The sequence below is a fragment of the Brachyhypopomus gauderio genome, chromosome 8, assembly GCF_052324685.1.
Source record: "Brachyhypopomus gauderio isolate BG-103 chromosome 8, BGAUD_0.2, whole genome shotgun sequence".
Lineage (NCBI taxonomy): Eukaryota > Metazoa > Chordata > Actinopteri > Gymnotiformes > Hypopomidae > Brachyhypopomus > Brachyhypopomus gauderio.
Genome location: NC_135218.1, coordinates 20014057 through 20038832, shown reverse-complemented (window position 1 = coordinate 20038832; position 24776 = coordinate 20014057). Strand labels below are relative to the sequence as shown.

At 45.5% G+C, this 24776-nt stretch overlaps 2 protein-coding genes and 1 long non-coding RNA gene across 6 annotated transcripts in view; 2 read left to right on the top strand and 1 right to left on the bottom strand.

Annotated features, from left to right (window-relative positions):
* gorasp2 (golgi reassembly stacking protein 2) overlaps positions 1-837 on the top strand; it is a 6051-nt gene extending 5214 nt beyond the window's left edge. For both annotated transcript variants that reach the window (XM_077015206.1, XM_077015207.1), the window contains exon 10: positions 57-837. In XM_077015206.1, coding sequence (XP_076871321.1) covers positions 57-352 — 296 coding nt within the window. In that variant the 3' untranslated portion in view covers positions 353-837. The remainder of the gene's footprint in view (positions 1-56) is intronic.
* tlk1b (tousled-like kinase 1b) lies at positions 409-19372 on the bottom strand. Its single transcript, XM_077015205.1, has 22 exons — positions 18778-19372; positions 12474-12583; positions 11850-11918; positions 11556-11594; positions 11118-11190; positions 10845-10888; positions 10487-10579; positions 10268-10354; positions 9975-10067; positions 9771-9881; positions 9019-9155; positions 7564-7752; positions 7364-7430; positions 7032-7129; positions 6788-6869; positions 5460-5551; positions 4721-4810; positions 4220-4389; positions 3984-4119; positions 3634-3745; positions 2868-2975; positions 409-2204 (listed from the first exon to the last, which is right to left on the bottom strand). Exons 2-22 carry the CDS (start codon positions 12579-12581, stop codon positions 2040-2042), a joined length of 2163 nt encoding a protein of 720 aa, XP_076871320.1. The 5' UTR covers positions 12582-12583; positions 18778-19372; the 3' UTR covers positions 409-2039.
* LOC143521827 (uncharacterized) lies at positions 17586-24776 on the top strand. 3 transcript variants are annotated; one of them, XR_013132856.1, is made up of 4 exons: positions 17586-17792; positions 20927-21168; positions 21843-21953; positions 24546-24776. It is a non-coding gene; the product is annotated as an uncharacterized LOC143521827 (long non-coding RNA). The 3 variants fall into 3 exon arrangements; XR_013132855.1 differs by having other exon boundaries at positions 20911-21168; positions 24546-24775; XR_013132854.1 differs by lacking the exon at positions 17586-17792 and having other exon boundaries at positions 20183-21168; positions 24546-24754.

Below are 24776 nucleotides of genomic sequence, written 5' to 3'. Positions count from 1 at the left end.
TGTATTCTTCTTAGGCACACTGTAGCTTAAGAACTTGTGTTCTGTATCTTTTGCAGGTTTGCCATCTTTGGCTCCTCTCGCTCCTTTGCCACCTCTACACCTTCCTGGTATCACCCCCCTGCCCACCACAATACCCACCATGATGCCCACCGGTCTCCCCGCTGGTCCTCGGGTCTCTTTGCCGTCTGACCTCTTCCCGCCCATCACCGTATCCTCTTCTATGAAAGCCAACCAGACGCCTGCGTTGATCCTGGATGCCACACCCACCCAAATCACCAACACGCCCACAGAGACGCCCGCTGCCACAGAGACGACAGATGCGAGTACGCCAGCTGGCCCAGAGTCGTCATAACCAGAGATTTCAGTTACATCCTGGAAACTTACGTCCTCGTCTTTTTCTCCATCTCACAGTCTCAAATATCACTGTCTCTGTTCCTGTCTCTCGGATGTATTTATTCAGCCTATAAAGATCCACTGGGTAAACACACAGTGAGGGGTAAAATACAACACACATCTGCAGCAGGACTAGTGGAGTTTTTCCCTTCTGTGTACACCTCTGCATTGTTTTTGTTCCTTTTCTAACCATTTCTGGGATGTTGAGTTCTGTTGCCTGTTAGATGTTGACGTCTGGGTCTGTTGCTTCTGCCCCTGAACGGTCAGTGTAGACCATCACCCCCTTGGGGCTGAGGGCTGCGTGTGCCTGTCGTCTCACTGAGATCTGGGTTAGATTTACAGAAACACATGGTAGATCACAGTGGGTGGTGGGAAAGTGACTTGTGAGCTTGTGCAGATTAAGATTGATGAATGCACACAAGCAATAAAGTCCATGAAGTTTTACAGTCGTGTTGGCTGATTGTCTCTGTCTAAAATGAAAGTTAATCACTATGGGCCATTTGCATACTGGAACTTGCCTTAATACTGATGCAATTGAAATATTCTGTAAATATTGCATTTCCCACACTCCATGAAACCAAAGTAAGTGTCCAGAGAAGTTGTGTTAAAATAACTGAGTCTTTATTTCTCTTTTGGCTACATTCCCTCCGACTGCAGCAGCATTGCAGAGGCCAATCACAGGTGCTGGAACGTGGGGGTGGGGTGTAATGTAACCCCGCCCTGCTGAACACGCCCCCATTCCTGGGAGGGTGTGGCCTTTGTCCACCTTGTTCACAGTGGCTGTACAGGGTTAACTAGGCACAGGTTGCTTAGCAACAAGAGTCAAAATACATGGGTATTAATCATGAGCGGGTCCGGCCCTGGTTCTGCCTCACTAGTTACAACACACACACACACACCCAGCAACATACAAAGTTCAGAAATTTTTTTAGATTTTATCAACATGCTGTGATTTTCTGACATTTTTTGGTATGATTTCTATTTTAAATGGTACAACTAAAGAAAAACAGACCTAACTAAAAGCAACACATGAGGGGAAAGGTGGAGTGGGGAGTGCAACACGCTACACTCTCCAGCAGAGGGCGCACTCACAACATATATCAGTACTCCCCTCCATTTGCAGCTGCAGAGAAGTCAACTTATGCCAACACTGGCTTCATAATACACAAGCACGCACACACGGCCTTTCCCACTCATGTCTGACATGTTCAAAAATCTTGACAACACAGTTAATGCTACAGGAGACACATCTGTGTACAGACACATACAGACACCAAAACACTTCCACAGTCATTCTCCCAATTACAAACCCCATCACACACCTGCACGCTCCCCTTGCCTGGGGCATAGCGCACATCAATAACGGTGAGAAGTTCACATGTAAATCTCCACTGTAGTTCCAGGATTTTCCTAAAGCACCTTCTCATTGGAGGGTTCCCATCTGTGCTTCACACACAGTGACATCCAATCAGATGCAGGTAGGAGATGACTTGCTTGGTCTTCACCACGGCAACTGTGACGAACTGAGGGCATCTTTAGGCTCATGTGCTGAAATATGGGCCCCTCCCCCTTTCCACCCACACAGGGTGGGGAGGTGAGGGGAACCACTGCTAAAAAAACACCAATCATCCTTCCAGCAGGACAGATCAGTAGGAGATGATGCCTGAGGAGGCGGGGCTAGAGGGCATGGCCTGCAGGTTTCCTGACGAATTGGATCGCCTGATGTGTGGAAGCAGGTAGGAGTCACTGCACAGCTGGTGAACATCGTAGCGGTCCTCTTTCCTGTAGGCTAAACAGCGGCGGATAAAGACCTGGGAGAGAGTTTCACATCCATCACTCACAGCTTCAGTATTCACTTATCATTCTGATGCTCTAAATGCACTCCCCCACCACAGGTTAGCTCCACCCCTAAATCCACTCCCCCACCACAGGTTAGCTCCACCCCTAAATCCACTCCCCCACCACAAGATAGCACCACCCCTCCACTCCACTCCCCCACAGGTTAGCTCCACCCCTAATCTGCCATACCCAGCTTCCATTCCATTGGTCATGTGTTTTGGCATGTGAGTGTAGTAACCTTCCTACACCATCCATGAGGGAGTGTTGGGAAAATATTTTGAGTTTTTTACTTTGACACCCTCACCACCCTGACCACAATATTAGCACTAACTAGTCTAATGCTGACTTCATTATGCTAACCTAAAGCTCCTGCCTGTCTTCTGTAGGGTGTTGTGAGGTGTATTATGGAGTGTGTGAGGGTTAGGGTGTTGCAAGGTGTATTATGGAGTGTGTGAGGGTTAGGGTGTTGCGAGGTGTATTATGGAGTGTGTGAGGGTTAGGGTGTTGCGAGGTGTATTATGGAGTGTGTGAGGGTTAGGGTGTTGCGAGGTGTATTATGGAGTGTGTGAGGGTTAGGGTGTTGCGAGGTGTATTATGGAGTATGTGAGGGTTAGGGTGTTGAAGTACGTGCAGACCTTGGCTTCATTGCTAACGACGGGTTTTGGAGGGAACTGCACATCTGTGGCTTTGAGGATGGTGTTCTCCTGAAGAATATCCTGCTGAGACTGGTTATGGCCAAAGGGCTGTAGAACAATAACAAAACAGCATCAGCCAACCAAGTATATTTTTTTATTTATATATAGACAATATTCAGCTTTGCAACATTCAATTGTTTATAATCAGTTATTATAATTGCCTATTGAGGCATGCCTCATGACCATGCAAGAGTGCATGTTTGCATTTTTATTCAGTATAAACAATACCAGCTACCTCAGGGTGAATACAAGACTCCTGATAAATAAAACCCAGCCTTATGTACTGAGGGGTTGTACTGCTTCTGTTATACTGATCTCATACTGTCACATGAACCAAACACTGAATGGTGACTTCAGTGAGTGAGAGAGACACACACTCTTACTCTTACTTAGAAATACATTACTTACACCTCAAAATGACTCGTTACAAATAAAGCTTCTTACACTGCTGATATTAAAAAGGGCTGATGAGTTTTTTTTTTATTCTTGGGCCATAAATTCACGAGTGCTATCCATACTGGGCAACAGCTCCCTCCTGAAGCCTGTGCATTTATGCTTTGTCTCAGCTGTGTGTTATGTGCATTTATGGAGACGGGCAGTATTAACAGTGAGCTCCAACACTGCTAAAAAAATTTAATAAACTTTTGTCAACTACTAGACTGTAACAGAGATGCGTCTGGGGTGGGTGTGTGTGTGCGCACATTACCTTGCGTCCATATAGACACTGGAAGAAGATAACACCCACAGACCAAACATCCACTTTGTTGGAGATCTTTGGAGGTTCTTTGCCAACTACGAAACACTCTGGTGGTAAATACCTACAACACCAAACAATCATCATCACCAAATGGTGGACACCACCATAATCACCTCAGTCAATATCGCAACCATAGAAGGAGCAGATACAACTGCAGATTCACTGTCCATTCTGACAACTTAAGAGCTCGTCAACCTGGTCTGTTCAACCTGGTCAATGTTAGTCCCATGGGAACGGTTATGGTGTGAATGGTTTGTGTTGTTTTGCACATGGAGCAGAGGTCATGACCCCATACTCACCAGTAGGTCCCTGCCCCCTGAGAGGTCAAATCCATGCCATCCACACCATAGTTATCGTCGTCCATGATCTTTGAGAGGCCAAAGTCAGTGATCTTAATCTCTCCACACGCAGTTCCATCCACGAGGAGGATGTTGCCTACAGGAAGCACAACCACACAAAACACATAAGACACAGGGGTTCCTACCAGTACCACACACCATAAGCTGCAGTGCCAGGAGCTGTGAGGAGACGTCACCTGGTTTCAGGTCATAGTGAATGATTGGCGGTTTGATCTCGTTGAGGTATCGGAGGGCGTTGGCGATCTGCATGACGATGGAACGTGCCTCCTTCTCAGTCATCAGCTTGTGCTGCTTCAGGTAGAAGTCCAGATCATTCCCCTCACAGAACTCCAGAACCGTGCAGAACCTGTACCGAGACAGCGGCAGCGAAACCTCGTTAATGGAACAGACCGCAGAGCCTCTGCCATCGTCGTGTGTGTGTGTGTGTGTGTGTGCACGCGCATTCAAATGACAATGTGTTTCAAATACAAGTGCTTAGTTCTTTTAACAAATCAAAATAACCAGACAGCAAGAGGGGACAAAGACTGTATTCTCCCTGCAGACGGCTGTCTGGTCCTGATTATCATCACAGATTACACCAGATCCAGTTAACAGAACTCAATACAGCTGAGGGTGGAGTAGGAGACGAAACTACGACCGAGGGTGGAGCAAATGAAATGGCTTCTGCCATCACTCACGTGTCAGTGTCCAGGGAGAAGTAGTCATACAGTTTGACTATCCTGGGATGGTCCAGTTGCTTGTGAATTCGGTATTCCCGACAGGCGTGTCTGGACCGAGAGCAGAAACAAAAGAAGTGTGTCATCCAATCAATTCTTCACGTGTGTGTGTGGTGTATTCAGGCCTGTATGTGTGCACTGACATGTCTCGATGGGCCATCTGGCTTTGTAGCAGAGCTGAAATGAGGAGGTGGACCTAGCTGGCTGTACAAACACCTGTCCACAGGTGTTGGGTCTCTTAAAAGCATTTCTCTCTCCGTATTTCAGGCTGGTACATTTACATTTACGGCATTTGGCAGACGCCCTTATCCAGAGCGACTTACAAAGTGCTTTGCTGGCTGGTAGGGATGGAAGCTGATTTGGGGGGGGGGGGGGGGGGGGGGGTTTACTGTGGATTGCTGAGCTTATGTCCATTTTGCTACTTTTCTGGTTCACAAAGAATAGTAACTTAATGATTTTTTTAAAAGTCGTATGGCAAACGTGTGTTTCTGTGCACATGCACACCAGCCCCTCCAAAACACCCCACCTCCACCAGCCTCTAGAAATACAAACAGGTGCCTCAGCAACAGGATCCAGAACCCTGAGCCCTGTGGAGAGTGTGAGTGTGAGTGTGTGTGTGTGTGTGTGTGTGTGTGTGTGTACCAGGATATTACCAAATCCCCAAACCTTGGTGACCCATACCAGTACACCCAGTACATACTTATGGTAGTTCTCCTTTTTCTCTTCTCTCCAGTTTTTGTTGAGCTGGTGAATCTTCACAGCTGCATATCGTTGTTCAAACAAGTCAAAAGCCTAGACAAACAACAAACAGGTCAGAGGTCACCTCCGCTCCTAAAACTAAACTCTTCTCTGCTTGGTTTAAAAAGCAGAAACCCTGATAAGAGATGTGGATATATTAATTTTGCAGGAGACATGGTGTAGAGGACACGAGCCTACTGTTTGTCCTCACGGACACAGAGAGTTAGTGTCTCCACCGAGTCAAGCGTCACATGACTCAGGGTGGAGACTCCGGAGGGATGCTTATATGGTTTAAATCAGAACTAACACACAATATTGAAATAATAAAACAAGGCAAAATAATTTATGGTTAAAAATGAGCAAATGTATAATCTCAACACCACAAAAAGTATTTCTCTGTGTGATATATTTCCCTCCAGTAGAATCCCCCTATTTCAATGAAGAAACCTTCCCAAATCTAGAAAGTGAAATCAACCATTTCCAAACACAAGGCCATGTCATTATCTATGAGGACCTAAACGTCAGAACATATCAGACTTCATCAGCACTCAAGACGACCACTATATAACAGGAATTAATGTTCATTTGACTTCTTACTCCCCCAGAGAGAACACTGACAGGTCTGTAAACACACATGGAGGAACCTCCTGGGTCCATGTTAACAGACGGCTGCATGACCCCTTCAGACAGGTCGAAAATTGTTGACGTTGTTGAGGCCGTATACTCCAACGCTAATCTAGCACTAGGACCCTGGAGCGGTTATTTTCTGCATTAGCGCTAGATTCGGCAAAGTTCACATCGCGCCAGAACAACTGAACAACACACACTTATAATAATTTAATGCCTCCCCTCATAAAATTCCAGACATTTTAAGACATTTTTAGGCCTTGAATATGGAAAACTAAATTTAAGACATTTTAAGACTTTTTAAGGACCCGCGGGTACCCTGTGGCTGTGGAAAACAAGTAATATTTTCGATAATATATCCAGATTATAAAATCTGACCTCTAAAAAGAACAAATTTATTAGCACCGAGTCAGAGAAATTGTTTGATCAGGACTGCAAAAGAAGGAGAACATAAGGTAGAAATGTTTAATAATAATACTGTATATTATCTTTATACCTACATGTTTTCTATTAACTGTTTTGGCAACGGTGTATTTTATTACATTTATGCCAATAAAGCATTCTTGAATTGAATGACATTGAATTGAGAGAGAGAGAGAGAGAGAGAGAGAGAGAGAGAGAGAGAATGCCAGTAAGACGTTGCAGTGATGAAGGTTGCATTACCTTGTACACTTCACTGAAGCCTCCTCTCCCCAGCAAGTGTAGGAGCAGATACCTGTCATTCAGCGTTGGGTGATCCTTAAACCTACAGAAAGCACACGAAATGGACAAAAATCACCACCCAAAAGAAAATAGCACCTGGAACATCTGGAATCGTGGACAGACAGAGAGAGACAGACGTGGACAGACAGAGAGAGACAGACGTGGACAAACAGACAGACAGACGTGGACAGAGAGGTGTCCTCACTGGGAGCTGTCCTCATTACTGATCCTCTTCAGTTCCCGGATGTGCAGATTCCTCACTCGCTCCAAACGCTCCAACTCGGCCTGTATCTCCGCTTCCTCCTACACATGAGCACACGCAGGCAAACACAGGTGAACACGTACGAAGACACGTGCACACACATGAACACAGGTGAACACATACGAACACGCGTGCACACACATGAACACAGGTGAACTGACAGTTGAACCTTAGTGAGTTGAGCGGTAGCAGGTGGGTGCCATTGCAGCCACCTTTAACCTTAACCCTATGAACTTTAACCATGAGCAAGGTGCAGCCGAGGGGGGAAATCATACCTTTTTAAGATGCCCCAGTCGCAGTTTGAAAATTTCTTCCTGTTCATGATATTCTGCTAAAGTTAATCTGCAAAACCAAAAGGCAAAGCTTTTAGAATAGCGAAGTGTTTGTATGTGTATACTCAATACTATTCAATATAAGGACATGTCTTGTGTGTGTGTGTGTGTGTGTGTGTGTGTGTGTGTGTGTGTGTACGTACAGGGTAGGAAGGCTGGGTTTCAGGAACGTGTCACTGTCAGCTCCATTCACTGCTTTGGTCTTTCTGGGTTTGGAGTCTGTGAAAGGGGCGGGGCTTTGTGAAATGGGCGTGTTAGGGGGTTTGCGTTTTGCAAGAAGTTTCCGCTGCCTTTCGATGTCCTCCCTCTGCTGGTTCACCCATTCCTGCTGCCTACACACACACACACACACACACACACACACACACACACACACACAGAGGTGTAGACATGTACAGAAACAACGATATATGGTGTTAACACATTTTATTAGTAATCAAATATTTCAGCCCTGTACACTTCATAGTACTGGTGAGGTGTGCTTGTGTGTATATACACTCACCAGTCACTTTATTAGGTACACATGTCCAACTGCTCATTAATGCAAATGTCAGCCAATCACATGGCAGCAACTCAATGCATTTAGACATAGGGTTGTCACAATACTAAGAATTACAACTTCGATACGATACTTTAAAAAAAGATTCAATACCATTTTCGATACCAAAGTCAGATACTATGCTCATTTCAGTTTTAAAGCCTTTTTATTATTATTTTTTATAAACAAACAAATGAATATTATATTTTGTTTCACAAATGTCAAATAAATAAAAGGTGTAGTTCCTACCACATTAAAACAGAAAAATAAATAATTGCACATTCATATAAATTAACATAAACAATAGTATTGCACTCTGGAATTCACATTTAGAAGTCAAAAAAGGCTAGTGCAAGTGTATTTTTATACTTTCGCGAGTGACCGTAGTGTGGTAGTATAAAGAAACACACTTCAAAAGGAACATTTACCTAACAAATTTTAATGTTGCTTTGTGTTTCAGGTTTGAAAAATGCTGGAATTTAGGCTAAAGTACTTGAAAATGCTTGAAATTGTAACTTCATTTCACAACAAATAGCTGTCTGACTGAACAGTTCTCCTGTATTACATTAACAAATACGAGTCTCTAATTCCAGGACGAAACATGAGAACATGAAAACGTTAAGATTGGGCGTTTTGAAAATAAACCACCATTAAATAATGTGATTAAAAAGCGGATTATTTCGAGTATATGTATAAATATTTAACTTAATTAAGTTTAACGTGCTGGGAAATATTGAAATGGACCTTGAAAGTGACGTACAAGTGCTTTAATTCCACCTTGTAAAGGTGTATGAACCCTGCAAACATGACTTTGTTCATTGCGCTGCGGCACGGGCGCGCAAAGTTACAAAATTCGAGACATGCACGACCTCGCGAATCAACAGCACGCCAGGCCACTGCGATTACGTCATTTTCGCCGCACGGACCCTCGCGCCGCGTCAAGTATATAAAGCAGGCTTACTTGACGTGCACATGTCCCATGAGCGAGTCTTACTTCATGTGTACGTGTCCCATGGACGTGTCTTACTTGACGTGCACGTGTCCCATGAGTGTGTCTTACTTGACGAGGTTCTGGAAGGCGTAGCCGTCACTCCATTGCTCTGTGTACGACGCACCGTGCCGCACACTGGTGAAGTGACCCAGTCTCAGCCGATCCTGCATGCTCTTCTCCCGACACGCCTGCTTCTCCTGTGTACTCTATACACACACACACACACACACACACACACACACACACACACGGGAAGGTTACACACATATGTACACATCCCACCCACAGTAGTGTACACAACAAAGTAGGATTTCACTCACACACATACACTTTTCCTCACAGCAGGCAATAGAGCTATTCAGCTGTGAGAAGCAAGTGTGGGTGTCAGTGGTTCTCTCTTCTACACAGGTCTGGGATCAGACTGAACAGGGTTTCCCCAAAACACCAAAAATCAGATCCATGTCAAAGGTTCATTAACTGAGCGAAAAAATTAACCAATTTATTTTAAACATATAAATGTGCCTACCTAAAATTTTATATTAAAATGTTATTATTTTTAAAGAAACAAATTAAAATAAAAAATGTGCCCTAATTAACTTTTGTTTACTTGTGTAGACCAGAATAAGCACATAGCTTACTATGGTTACTTACTACTTATTTCATCTAACATTCATCTACCATGCCTGGGTCTACAGACAACTGCAGATTACAACCCCCTCACGCTGGTGACGAACAACCCTGCCCCCTCACGCTGGTGACGAACAACTCCGCGCCCTCATACACACACAGTGCAGCAGAACTCCCCCTACCCACACACTCACCTTCTCAATGAGGAGTTTTTTGCTCATGGTGGTGCATTTGTTCAGCCGCTCCTTACAGCGCTCCAACAGCTTCTGCTGTTCCTCAACCTGCCTGCGGAGGTCACAGTTGGCCTGGCAAGATGAGAACAAACCCAAGATTAGCGTTGGGGGTTAGTGCTAGCGTTGGGGGTTAGTGTTAAGAGTCAAGTTAACCCTGACCCTCACCCTCAGCAGGTCATCTATACGGCCTTCCTTCCGCTCCAGATCCAGATTCTTATTGCTCTCAAGTGCGGCCAGCTTCAGTAGGGTCAGATCAGTCTGGACAGCATACAAGAGAGAAAGAGAAGGTTAGAGTTGGGAGAGAGAGGGGGAGAGACGGGTGGAGATGGGGGAGAAATTATACTCATGTAGTGTGTAGATGACAAGAGGATCAGTAGAGTGCACAAACAGGTCATGTAACTGTGTTTATGGGGGAACCTAACGGCACATTTTTCCTGCTAAGCTGCTGTGTGCGCTACCTGTACACTCCTGCTGCTTAGCTGTTTGGGGTGGGTCATGTGATCAGTGAAGCTGAGTCTGGTAGGGGAAGAGCTGTTCTGGCGGACCTGACACACACACACACACACACAGACACAGACACACACAAAAATCATGATATAAATAAATATAAATGTCATTTTGCATAAATATAAATGTCTTTTTGCAGTTGTCTCCAATCCACACACACACACACTTACGACAGAGCCTCCAGGGGCTGAGTGTGAGCCGTGTGGGGAGCGGAGAACAGAGGCCACGCCCCTCACAGGACTCGAACCGCTGCCACCCTGGAACTACAGCAAAAGAGCAAGTTAGCTAGGGAGCTAGAAGGTATGGGGTAGGGGTATAGGGCCAGTCTAACCCTAACCCTAGTCACTGACATCAACTAGGCACCATTAACCTCATCACTCAAACAGGGAACTGTATCATATTGCAGTGGACAACCTGACATACTTGGGACATTTTCCCTTTGTGTTATGAGGAAACCTAGATGAGCAATACACTCACATACTCAAGACATGTGAAACCTGACATTTTAAAACACACAGTTTCACTTACGTCAAAATAATCGCTGATCTTTGCACCTCGTCCGGAAGACTTCCCTAAAAATTTCAAGCAAAAAATGTTGCACAATGAAAAGACAAAGAGCAAGACGCTGTTCAGTTGGGCAGGAGACAGTAAGGGTTGGGGTTAAACCCTAAAACTACCCCTAGGGTTGGGCTGGAGACAGTGTGATTAAAGAAGTCCACTTGAGCTAAACTATATAAACAATACATTGTTCAACAAACTCTACAAACAGTCTCTCCTCATCCCACTGTCGTTGGGCCACACCTTGACTGTTCTCTGATTGGTTGTCAGCTTTCCTCTTCCTTCGTGTCGACTCTGAGAGCTTCTTCTCAGGCGTCTGGAAGGTGGAACAGACACAGTGACTCCTCTCATTCTGCTGTATGCAGACACACACACACTCACTTCAGACCTCAGAACAGGACTGTGAGGGATAAGCAGTGTACTGTGATTGTACTACAATTTATTGTGACTGATGTGCATTATAGAACATTAAACATCATAGCGAATGTGACGTGATTAAACTTCCTGGATCATCCGAGTTCCCACAAGCAGAGAAGGTAATAAACGTAGAGTAGAGGTAAATTGTGATATTTTTAACAAATTATTAAACTGCAACTCTACAGATGGAATACACAATCTAAAAAAATTGAGTCACCTTTTAAAATAATCTTTCAACATTTCAGCAACGAAAAAGACACTTACTGAATATGCGGGAGACCCTCCTCTTTTTACATCAGAATTCTTCATGGGACAACATGAAAGGGAGTGAGAGGAGAGAGTGAGAAAAGACAACATAGGGCCATTATTAACACACACATCAGCCAGCAAAACATATGACTAAATGTTCCCTGTGAAAATGAAGAGTGCTAGAGAGTAAGAGAGAGTTGGTGGAGAAAGAGAGAGAGAAAGTGAGGGGGATAGTGAGAAAGAGTGAGAAAGTGAGGGGGAGAGAGTGAGAGTGTGAGGGGGAGAGAGTGAGAAAGGGGAAAAACACACCTCTGACTCTTTATCACTTGATGATCCCAGGCTGCCAAAGCTGTGGTTAGAGCACTCATTGTTCAGGCCCTAAAGACCACAAACACACACAAATACACACACACAGCTGTTCAGTGTTCACTGTGCCTCCACCCTAAAGGAAATATGAGTGGGATGCAGAATCAAACATTGAAAGAAACACAAAGGTGGAGATAACCCCTTTATATATAACATATATAACATAACCCCTTTATATGCAAAGCTTGGCCTGGTAGTTTAATCAGTTGGGAGATTAAATACTGGATTAAACAATTTGTCTGGACTAAATCTAAGAAAGCTGCTAACCCTAACCCCAACCCCTAAGCAGCTCCAACACTCACACATTTGTGAACAGAACATCTTGCGTAACAGCAACCGCTGTGTCATAAATTAGTAACATCATTAATGAACTGACATTCAGATTCCACTGAGTGTGACGGGAGCTTTGGACTTTTGTCACTGCAGTTTCAACACCTGCTCCCAGTAACAGAGCATATAGTTGTGGAAGACCACGTTCACCAGGACACATGCAGGTCTGTGTGTTTATCATACAGAGCTCAAGAGAGAGAAAAAACACATCTCAAACCACCTCCACCCTGCACCCACCTTCGCTCCTCCGCTGGCGCTCCCTGTGCTGCCCCCACTCACTGCACCCATGAATCTTGCCTCCAACAGCTCCTGTCTGCGTGGGTCCAGAGACTGCAGCTCTTCCATTCCTGACACACACACACACACACACACACACACACACACACACACACACACACACACGTATTGAATATTAATGCAGAAATATAAATTTATTTCATACATAAATTAGGGGTGACCTGCAATAGTCGCTGATTCGACTATACCCCCTAGTCGACTATGAACGTCATAGTCGAATGTACCATTCTAACTGCATGGGGGTGCCCAAGGATGCAGCTAAGCATTAGTTGTTACATGAAATGTCTTTGTTTTCGTTATATATAGCCTTTTGTCAAATAAAATCATCCTAATTTCTGTTAATAAATATTTTTAAATGATGTTTGCGCATTACCAATAGGCATCTTCCTTACTACACATTAATAAATCACACCCTGCTGTTGCACAATCCAAACGAGCGGAGCTGAATACGCTACAGAATACGCGCAGCACCTGCTAAAAAACTGCCTACTTAAAAACTTCAAAAGTATTTTGAAAAAAGATGAATCAAACAAAGTAAAGTGCAAGTTATGTCATCAACGTCTTTCATTTCGCACGACAACAACCAACATGGCATACCATTTAAAACGTGTAAGGCGAAAAAAAACGTTTGTCGTTTCAGTCGTGTCGTCTCGTCGCGGTGCATCTCGGCAAGTAGGCCTATAAACATTTTTTGCTGTTGTTTGCTTTTAAACCCCGTTACTTTAACCTTTCCTTGTATTTTTTTGCTGTTGTGTGGCAATTATTTATATTTTCAGGCAGGCATATTTTATTTTAAATGTTTTTGACATTTTGCACAGTGCCTGTCTGACAGTTCGATATGCGCAATGCGCACTGACGGTTAATGTTCTCTAACGTTTCATAAAAAAATTAATAAGTAAATAAACAAAAGCTGAATAAAGCCAAACAACCGTGTTTATTCATTTATCTGAGTGTTTTAGGTTTTTACTTTGAAGAGGAAAAAAGTCCTGAATGAGAACGGGATCCCGTTTAAGGTGTTCTAAATAAAAAAATAAAATAAAACCATTAATCGACTATTAGTCGACTAAAGGGAAAAGCTGACGAATCAGATTTGACTATGAAAATCCTTAGTTGAATACACCCCTAACATAAATAGAGTTCCAGTTCACCAGAGCCCCTCCTACAAACGTGAACATGGTAACAAGAGCCCCGCCTACAAACGTGACCATTCTAGCAGATCCAATGCTACACGCGTGACCGTTGTAGAGAGCCCCTCCTACACGCGTGTCCATTGCAACAGAGCCCCTCCTACACGCGTGTCCATTGCAACAGAGCCCCTCCTACACGCGTGTCCATTGCAACAGAGCCCCTCCTACACGCGTGTCCATTGCAACAGAGCTCCTCCTACACACGTGTACATGGTAACAGAGCCCCTCTTACACACGTGTACATGGTAACAGAGCCCCTCCTACACACGTGTACATGGTAACAGAGCCCCTCCTGCACACGTGTACATTGTAACAGAGCCCCTCCTGCACACGTGACCATGGTAACAAAGCCCCTCCTGTACACGTGACCATTGTAACAAAGCCCCTCCTGCACACGTGACCATGGTAACAGAGCTCCTCCTGCACACGTGTACATTGTAACAGAGCCCCTCCTGCACACGTGACCATGGTAACAAAGCCCCTCCTGTACACGTGACCATTGTAACAAAGCCCCTCCTGCACACGTATACATGGTAACAGAGCCCCTCCTGCACACGTGTACATTGTAACAGAGCCCCTCCTGCACACGTGACCATGGTAACAAAGCCCCTCCTGTACACGTGACCATTGTAACAAAGCCCCTCTTACACACGTGAACATGGTAACAGAGCCCCTCTTACACACGTGAACATGGTAACAGAGCCCCTCTTACACACGTGAACATGGTAACAGAGCCCCTCCTGCACACGTGTACATTGTAACAGAGCCCCTCCTGCACACGTGACCATGGTAACAAAGCCCCCTCCTGCACACGTGACCATGGTAACAAAGCCCCTCCTGTACACGTGACCATGGTAACAAAGCCCATCCTACACGCATGTACATTGTAACAGAGCCCCAGACCGCTCTGTTTAGCCCGGAAGGTTTGGAGTCTTTGCCACATTTTGTGTGTATAGCACAGAAGTAACAGTAGCCTGACAGGACAAATTACTGAGTAAAACAAAGGGTTAGAAGAAGAATATTCACAATCAGAGATTAAACTGTTCACCCAGTACTCAGTTTTAAACACCAGTATTTTAGTCCAAATTAACCCACATGAAATGTATCAAATTAGTAGGTGGCTACATGCTTGATTAATTGCAATGGAAACATGAACACATGGAGTATCATGAGCTCACATGACGAGACGAGTGATTCACTCATCTCAGTTACATTCTCAACAGAACATATTACTAATCACTTACAAATCACTCTCCAGTGCAGCCTTCATCTTTGCTAAGCAGTCATCTTTTCAGATCTTTTTGTACAGATCAGGTTTACAGGGTGCCAAATGCTTAACCAAGTGGCTGGTGTTACCCACTTTGCAGTGGAGAGATTCACAACACCTTTTGCATACTGGTTTTACTGAACCTGTTGGCTGGCCATCTTTATCAGCGATGTAGGCAAGGTAAGTCCAGACATGACTCCTTGGGCCCGTGGACATGACAGGACATCATCTGTTCTTGCTCTAGCTATGCTACCAAGTTAACAAGGTTACTGCCGACTCGCCGCTCGAGCCAACTGGCTCATGTGTCACCCATCTGAGTCAAATTAGCATGCGCAATGTGACTCGCTTATCCAGAGTACCGATTCAGAGCCTTAGGCTATGTTCATCATTGAAAACATCAGATGCTACATAATCAAATCATTTGCTATACTGTAGTATTGAAAAGCATCAAACTTTTGATGCCTCATGCAACTCTAGTAGTGGATATGAAGGTCATCAGAGCAGAAGCAAAATCACCTACACACACACACTCACTCTGAATCCCTGAACAGCTATTTTACATGTTTATGGAATGTAACATATATTTTTGTCCAAAGCAGCTTTATAACAGAATATAATTTGAGCATTTGAAGATTAACCTGCTCCTGCACCCAGCACTGGCAACCTGGGGGGCTTGAACTAACACGCTACTCACTAGTCAAGATACAGCTGCCCCAGTGCATACTAAACACATACTAAACAACGTATCTAGAAAGAGAAACTTTGGCTGTGTACTTCAGGATTCAAATGACACACCGAAGGAGCAGTTACTTCAGCGATCTGCTATTTTCATCCTATACAACCACTGAAATAAGACCAGCAGTAACCATATAGTACAATCTCTTCTGCATAAGGCTAACTGATCACTATACTCTATATTTCATTATTAGAAACTTCACAAGTCCATAATGCACAATTAAAGTGCCTCTCTCACAGGGGGACCTGGCATCAGTATGCACACAGAAGGAGCACTCGGGAAACGTCTCACCCAGCGCTTTTAAACTCAACAGTGCCAACGTCTAGAATGGTGCCGCATTTTTCCAACACATTAAAAGAAAAAGTTATTGACCAGCAAAACTGGTGCTGTTCTGGTCCCATTATCTTGCTGATCTGTAGCCACTGAACTAGTGACGCAGGTGGCCAAAGGGCAGTGCTTGGTTATGTTCACATCAGACCCCAACAGATGCTATACATGGACCTCAGACAGGAGCTACACTGCAAATGCCTCCGGTTAATGCTCCATCAGGCTGGGGCTGTACCCTTCTTAGTTCCTCTTTATTTTAAGCATTTTATCTTATGGTAACATTAGGAAAAGCAGGGTGGTGAGTTTACAGGAAACCCTGTAAGCAGCACGACTGGTTTTACGCATGGCCCAAGCCTTTAGGGGCCCTAAGCAGAATTTCATTTGCCCCCCCATACAACCTTCATGATAGCTTGGTGCTCTTGGGGGCCTCCTGGTAGCATGGCTGCCCTAAGCGTCTGCATAATTTGAGTATGCCTTGGGCCGGCTCTGGGTTTACAGACCCTGTATGGGTGATAGGTTTAAAGTGTTTATGCATGAAAAAGGGATGAAAACACAATCCTTGGAGATCTACAGGGTTAACTCACTTCCTACCAATAGAAATCTGCATATTTCTAAATGTCTCTTATTATTTATTTATTACAGGTTCCTAAATAAATCACTGAAATGTCAGTAATATGATTTCCTCCAAAACAACACCTTTTTGAGTCTACTTGAACAATCAGTAAATTTTTGTTGAAAATATGCAAATGAATTTTTCAATTGCTGACCAATCAAAGATGAATAACAACTGTAAAAATGGGGACAGAAGTGCTGCTCATCACCAGGTAAAGGTTTGGGGACCACTTCCAGTGGGCGCCCCCCCCCCCCCTGATGGTTGACAAACATTAAACTACAGCAGTAGCAATATGCAAACTTTGCAACGACAGTGTGAAAGCTGAATTTGTCACTTGGTTTGGCGACACCGGCAGGTGACTTGCCAGCGTAGCTAGGCTAGTCTAACCAGCAGACAGATCGTATAAGCTAGTACAGTAGATACTGTATTTGTATTAACACTTAATAACCAGCCAGTCTGGTTGGTCTTGGTCACTGAACTAACGGCCATGAACACTGGTGGAGTGGCCCTATGTGAAATGTTGTGTAGGGCCCCAGCTGAACCGCCACTGCTATTGGTTAGAAATATCAGTATGTGTGGCATGAAAGATCAGAAACAAAAAATACGATCAACACTGCGAATTGTCTAGTTTCGGTATGTACAATAATAGACTCACGATGTGATCCAGCATGATGGCTCTAGACAGGCGGTTAGTTGCGGTTAGCTGAGTTTTCCGTGTTTAACGCGCTCGAGACGTTAAGACTCGGTCTCTGCTGCTCGAGCTGACCAGCAACTACGTTAAGGGGAACGGAAAAGCTTCCCACAACTTGTCAGAAATGTTTTTAACCGTAAAATGTAAACGTCAAACCTTTTCAGGAGCAATAAATAATGTGTTATTTAGCTACAGCATCTGACTAGTTTTTTTTCCCTGTACGACTGCGCGTGTAAATCGGTTTCGGTTATCGTGCGGTCTCGAGCGAAGCTGCTAACGTTTCCTCCGTGACGAAGCTAGTTCGGTTACCGACTCTAAACAAGTAACCCGTCGACATTACACTAAAGTAACAGACAACTCGACACAGACAGGAACTAAAAACGAACTTTGAAAGGCCAACTCATCTACTCAAGTTGTGTTTAGCTGTAGTAATGTGAGGTGAGTGTTAGTTGTGTTTAGCTGTAGTAATGTGAGGTGAGTGTTGTGTTTAGCTGTAGTAATGTGAGTGTTAGTTGTGTTTAGCTGTAGTAATGTGAGTGTTAGTTGTGTTTAGCTGTAGTAATGTGAGTGTTAGTTGTGTTTAGCTGTAGTAATGTGAGTGTTAGTTGTGTTTAGCTGTAGTAATGTGAGTGTTAGTTGTGTTTAGCTGTAGTAATGTGAGGTGATTGTGAGTGTTAGTTGTGTTTACCTGTAGTAATGTGAGGTGATTGAGAGTGTTAGTTGTGTTTAGCTGTAGTAATGTAAGGTGATTGTGAGTGTTAGTTGTGTTGAGCTGTAGTAATGTGAGGTGATTGTGTTAGTTGTGTTTAGCTGTAGTAATGTGAGGTGATTGTGAGTGTTAGTTGTGTTTAGCTGTAGTAATGTGAGGTGATTGAGAGTGTTAGTTGTGTTTAGCTGTAGTAATGTGAGGTGATTGTGAGTGTTAGTTGTGTTTAGCTGTAGTAATGTGAGGTGATTGTGAGTGTTAGTTGTGTTTAGCTGTAGTAATGTGAGGTGATTGTGAGTGTTAGTTGTGTTTAGCTGTAGTAATGTGAGGTGATTGTGAGTGTTAGTTGTGTTTAGCTGTAGTAATGTGAGGTGATTGTGAGTGTTAGTTGTGTTTAGCTGTAGTAATGTGAGGTGATTGTGAGTGTTAGTTGTGTTTAGCTGTAGTAATGTGAGGTGATTGTGAGTGTTAGTTGTGTTTAGCTGTAGTAATGTGAGGTGATTGTGAGTGTTAGTTGTGTTTAGCTGTAGTAATGTGAGGTGATTGTGAGTGTTAGTTGTGCGATATCGACACATCGCTGCTAACTCGCTAGCTGTGATATTTCTCCACAGGGGCTTCGGACCTGGTCACGCTCTTGTCAAATTTCAGATTTTATTTGTAATCATCTAGCACAGTCGACGATACTTCAAGCTGAAGGGTGTAAATATGCAGGATTACCTTCTTTATGGAGCCCAGGCGCGGATGTCTGTAGGTGGAACACTAGGCCTGGACTCAGAGACGCAAAGATGGCGGTCCGTCCAAACTTCACTGGTGCCGCCGCGACTTCGGACACTCATGAAGACAGTTTGTGAAGTAACAGCACACCGCCGGCGCAGCGCCACTCAGACCCGCAGATATCCGACCTTCGTTAATCTCCAGCATTATCCAAAATTACGCTTAATTAAGCCCGAACTGCTCATGTTTTAAGATCGGTCCTCTCCCGCCTCCGCAGTGCGTCTCGCGGTGTCGTCCACGCCTGTGCGTGTAACCTTTACACTGGCGTCACGCACCGGTTCTGCACGCGCCACTATCGCGAGGTTCATGCACCGTGCACAACATGCCATCGATGCGAAAACAAAGGAGGCGGCCACCCAAAAAATGCGGCTCATCCGCAACTCATCGCCATGTTTGCTCATTTCACCGGTGCGCTACAAAAACTCCCGTCTGTTGCACACTGAACATTTTACTTTTGCTCGACGTGAAGATAACGAGAACGTATAGATGTTTCTGCTGCTCAATATTTGTATCAGATATGCAACATCTAAACAACATTAAAGGAGTTGCTTATTAAGTATGTAAACGAGTAAAATACAGCCGTTGGGAGGTATCCAAGAATTTCTATAGGGTTCATATATGTGACATAATTTAGAGCAAGTGTTATAGAGAGCGCTGTAACTGGTTTAGACAGAATAATTGCCAGTAGGTCCACAGATGAGGAGCAGGAATATATTAACTTGTTCCATTTTGACGGTGAATTTAAAACTCGTGTAATGATGAACCGGTGAGGTGAGGACACAGGCGGTTCTGTTACTCAGAAGGACCGATATGGAAACAAACGGGCATATTTCCTCCTAGTAAGAGACGTGAAGCGTGATCCCTCTATGTCCAGAAGAGGCAGATAACTGCTCTACCTTTACAACATTGATAATGGACTATAGAGCATAGCCCAGTGACAGTGATAAAATAAGAACAGTGATATTAAAATATTGTAGTAAATACATAAGTGCTATTAATATACTAATTACATAAGTTATATTAAAATAGTAAATTTATAGTGATATTAAAACTAAAAGGAACATTGAACTCCCACTGTGAGAGTTGTAAAACAATACTGCTGTTGAACGTGCAATCAAGTCACAGCAATGTCAAATCAAATCAAATCAAATTTTATTTATATAGCGCTTTTTCTAATAATTGTTGTTTACAAAGCAGCTTTACAAGTGCCCGAGTCCAAGCCCCCAGTGAGCAATCCAAGGGCGACAGTGGAAAGGAAAAACTCCCTAAGGGCATGAGGAAGAAACCTTGAGAGGAACCAAGACTCAGGCGGGGGGGGGGGGGGGGGGGGGGGGGGGGCACACACCAATGTCTCAGCTGTCGTGATAACGCGCATGAAAAGGTGCCTTCTGAGGAAAGCTTCAACGTGAAGGCGTCCACGCGAAAAAGAGTCGGCTCTCTCCCCAAAAGTCTCCGGCTGTTAGCGTGATAATTCTTCCTGACATGTGCAGGCACTACCGTCTCACAGTAGTTTACCCACCAGCTTTTCTTCACAGGCATGATGCGTGTACATACATATTTGTATGTGTTAGCTCAAAACAGTACCAACAAGAATGAGCAATTAAATATCTACAAGAAAGTGCAATATATTGATTACATTCACATTATTTTTAATGAATTAATAACAGGCTAATTAACACCTTGCACATGAACACATTACATACCAGGTTATTTATGACAACGCACTCACATAGTTTTTCCTTTAAATTCATAATTGTTAAACATTTATATGCATAATGATTTTTATATGCAGCGATGCATATAAATACATTTGATAATCTTATGCATAAAATATATAGTTAAGTCCCATTCATTTCTCTTCATTAATTAATTAATTAATTAATTCATATTGTTAGTCTATTGCAGAAATCTGCCAGCCAGACATGAGCCAAACTGAAATGTCTTGGAAACGGGAACTAGATCTTTTGGACTTCCTCAGAGTTCTTGATTTCCTTTAAGGTGCCAGAGATGTGAACTTAAAAGACGTGGTGTAGGAGCCGTAATTGATGCTTTGCATGTATTTGTCTCATTTGTGAGTGTGCGCCCTCTATAGGTGATGGGCGCGACCCTATTTTGATGATCGAGATGCGTGACGAGAGGAGAAGCCTCTCGCTGCAGCCTGTAGGAATGCGGAGTTGGACATCCAACCCCGCCCACATCCAACCCCGCCCACATCCAACCCCGCCCTCTTCTCAAGCCAAAGGCCATGCCCATGTTACGTCCGAAACGCTTGTTTTTGCTCCCAGGAAACAGAACTTGCAGACCGCCGAAGCAGCTACGTCTCCTGTAATGGCGGCAAGTATAAATATACAAATGGACTTTGAAGCAGGAACGCACCCAGTCATGTCTGAATCAAAAATTATTAATCTGGCTTGTTTTATTGGGTTAAAATCCTACCAGCTAATGTACTCACTGTGATAAGGCATTCACAAATGAGATAATTTGAATCGGAATGCATCAGGGCTGCAACGATTAGTTGACGTAACTGAAATTTCGACTTGACTTCATAAAAGTGCATTTAAATCCCAAGTGTAGCTGTTCCTATTGTTCTGAAGCAATAGAGAAAGCATAGAGCTTATATGTTAAGTTAAGGCACAGAGGGGTCAACAGAGTGATACTGACAGGTGTACAGACTTCAGCTGTTGAGCCACAAAATGCACTGAAACCACAGTCACATCTATAGGAAGCAGAGATAAGGGGCATCACACGTAATCTGTGAATAATCGAAAACATAATCAGATTAGTTGCATGCGAAATAGTGCGAAATGATAATTTGTTGCAGCATGAGAATGTATGTTGTGTAGAAATTTTATGTAAATTTTATTGTATGGGCACATTTTCAGTGGCTTGACAGTAAGTATAAGAAGCATTATGATATTTCAGTACAGTTAGGATGTTTTTGTACCCTAAGAGAAGGGAGTGTTCTCAATGGTTGTAGTAATTATATTCCTTATATTTGAAACATACAGGTGTAGTGCCTTGGACAAATCACAGTGCTGCATTCAAAGAAGAGTTTCGCAGAATGTACCAATTGGAGTGCTGCCGGAACTTCCAAGAAACATATAAAGACTGCATACCAGGTATGTTTTGTCACGTTGAGGACCCCGGCCCCTCCCTTTTGGGCGTGTGTCAACGTAGTCCACGTGCTTTGTCTGCGTCAGTGTATATACGTGGGTAGGGTTTTGTTGTGTGATTAATAAGTCTCACCTGTGAACCGTCTCGTGATCACGTGGGGCTACTGTGGTTTGTCTATTTAATGTGCGCTCGCGCAGTGTCCTGTGCTCGTCAATGTCTACTGTGTACACGTTGCTGTGTGTACGTATTATATGTTCTTTGTGCGCTGTCTTGCGCAATAAGTAAAAGTGACGAAACTGTGAAGGATTGTGTGTCTCGTTCTTCGCCGCGACCCCACCGTCACAGATTGACGAGCCGCAAGAGACACAGAAATGCCAGGATACGCAACCCGGCCAAAGAAGGCACAGCGCCCCAGCAAGCGGCGTCACCGTACGTCTTCCTCCCCTCCACGCAGTCCAGCCACGCCGACTATGGAGCAGCTCCAACAGGACCCGGAGTGCTCCTATATGCTGTGCGCAGCTCGGGAGACCGCCATTCCCTGGCTGGCGGAGGAATACCGCCAGACGGTGGTAAAGGTGTGGCAGGAGCGACACCCCTCGTCTTCCCGGGAGCCCTCGCCTATACGGGTGGGCTTCGCCGAACTCTATGGGGAGGGGAGGACACCGGAGGAGGAGCCTGAGGAGAACCCCTCTCCGCGACACGAGGCTATGCCGACGGTCGAGGAGTTGGAGACAGACCCAGTGTGCGCCCTCCAGCTGTCCACAGCCCAGGGGCTAGTGGAGAGGGACCCCGAGCTGGCGGAGTTCTTCCGCCAGGGCGCGGTGAGGCTTTGGAGGGAGCGACACTCCCCTCCGTCCCGCGCTCCCTCGTCGCCGAGGGTGGACTCCGGGGTTTACGGAGCGGTCGAGACCCCCCCGGAGAACGAGTTCGGGGCAGGGGACTCCACGGAGGAGGAGCCGGACGAGGAGGAAGATGAGGGCGAAGAACCCGCTCCCTCGGTGTGCGACGCCTCCACCGTAGACTACGGTGGAGAGGAAGAGGAAGCCTACCCTCCGTCTGTGTGTGACGCATCCACCGTAGACTACGGTGGAGAGGAAGAGGAAGCCTACCCTCCGTCTGTGTGTGACGCATCCACCGTAGACTACGGTGGGGAGGGAGAGGACTACCCTCCTTCTTAGAGCGAGGCCGCTACCGAGGACTACGGTGAAGAGGAGTCGGAGGAGTCGGAGGAAGACGACTACCTCCCTCCGCCCGTGGGTCCCGCTCCTACCGGGGAGGAGGAGCAAGAGGACTACCCTCCATTGGGGTGCTCCACGCCTACCGCAGACTACGGTGAGACGGAGGGGGACTCCTATACGGAGGAAGAGGAGGACAGTCCGCCTGCCTCGGTGAGGTCGGTTAGGACCGTTAAAGGGAGTGCGGAGCGCCGTCCACACTCCGATCGCTCCGGCGAGAGCGCGATGGACTACTCCCGGGGTGGCAGCCCGGAGCAGTCCATGGAGTGGAGCCGGGGGACGGAGGACATGGACATCGACGGGGAAACCCCAAACGGCCCGCACGGGGCGTCTGCCAGCCGCGGTGCACCAGGCGCGCAAGCCAGCCGCGCTGCATCAGGCGCACAAGCCAGCCGCGCTGCATCAGGCGCGCAAGCCAGCCGCGCTGTACCAGGCGCGCAAGCCAGCCGCGCTGTACCAGGCGCGCAAGCCAGCCGCGCTGTACCAGGCGCGCAAGCCCGCCGCGGAGCACCTGGCGCGAACGCCAATCGCGCTGCACCAGGCGCGCAAGCCAGCCGCGCTGTACCAGGCGGAGGCCATGCAGCAAAGGCTGGAGCAGGACAAGTACCCGCAGCGCCTGCAGCACCCGATCTCTCTCCCCTAGTCGCTCTCCTCCTGGCGCGCAGCCTGGCGCCTGTCTCATGTGTGTGTGTGCCAGTATGTCAGTGTGCCTGTGTGTGTATTCGTGTCTGTTCCGTTTAATGTGTCTTCCGTCTTTTCCCCCGTCTTCCCAGGGAGGGTGTTCTAGGCGGTCCGTGGCGGACGCTTCACCAAGGGCGGTCACCTCCCAGACGCAGGACTGAGCGCGTCGGATCCGCCCATCGTCGTGGGTTCGGGGCACTCGGTCCTGTTGGCACCCCGGGACGGGTAGTGCCCTTGGAGGGGGTGTCTGTCACGTTGAGGACCCCGGCCCCTCCCTTTTGGGCGTGTGTCAACGTAGTCCACGTGCTTTGTCTGCGTCAGTGTATATACGTGGGTAGGGTTTTGTTGTGTGATTAATAAGTCTCACCTGTGAACCGTCTCGTGATCACGTGGGGCTACTGTGGTTTGTCTATTTAATGTGCGCTCGCGCAGTGTCCTGTGCTCGTCAATGTCTACTGTGTACACGTTGCTGTGTGTACGTATTATATGTTCTTTGTGCGCTGTCTTGCGCAATAAGTAAAAGTGACGAAACTGTGAAGGATTGTGTGTCTCGTTCTTCGCCGCGACCCCACCGTCACATGTTTCTTGTATATACATTTTGAGAATTGTTCTTGAGGTCAGTAATGGCAAACAAAATATCAGCAGAAATGTGTTGTCTGAGATTGATTTTGCTGCTTACAGGCTATGTTGGGCGTTCGAGACACGGAGAACTTGTGGCCTTTTACAGTGAAAACACGCACCCTGGATTTTGTAGCCAATTCTGCAGCCATGTTTACGAGGATTTGAGTGTGTGAATGAGTGTATGGTTGGATGAGGTGTGAGTGCATGGATATGTTATAAAGACTTGTAAATAAATAACTACTAAAAAACTATTGTGCCTGTTTCCTTGCTTGACCACATTGAAAAAAGTTC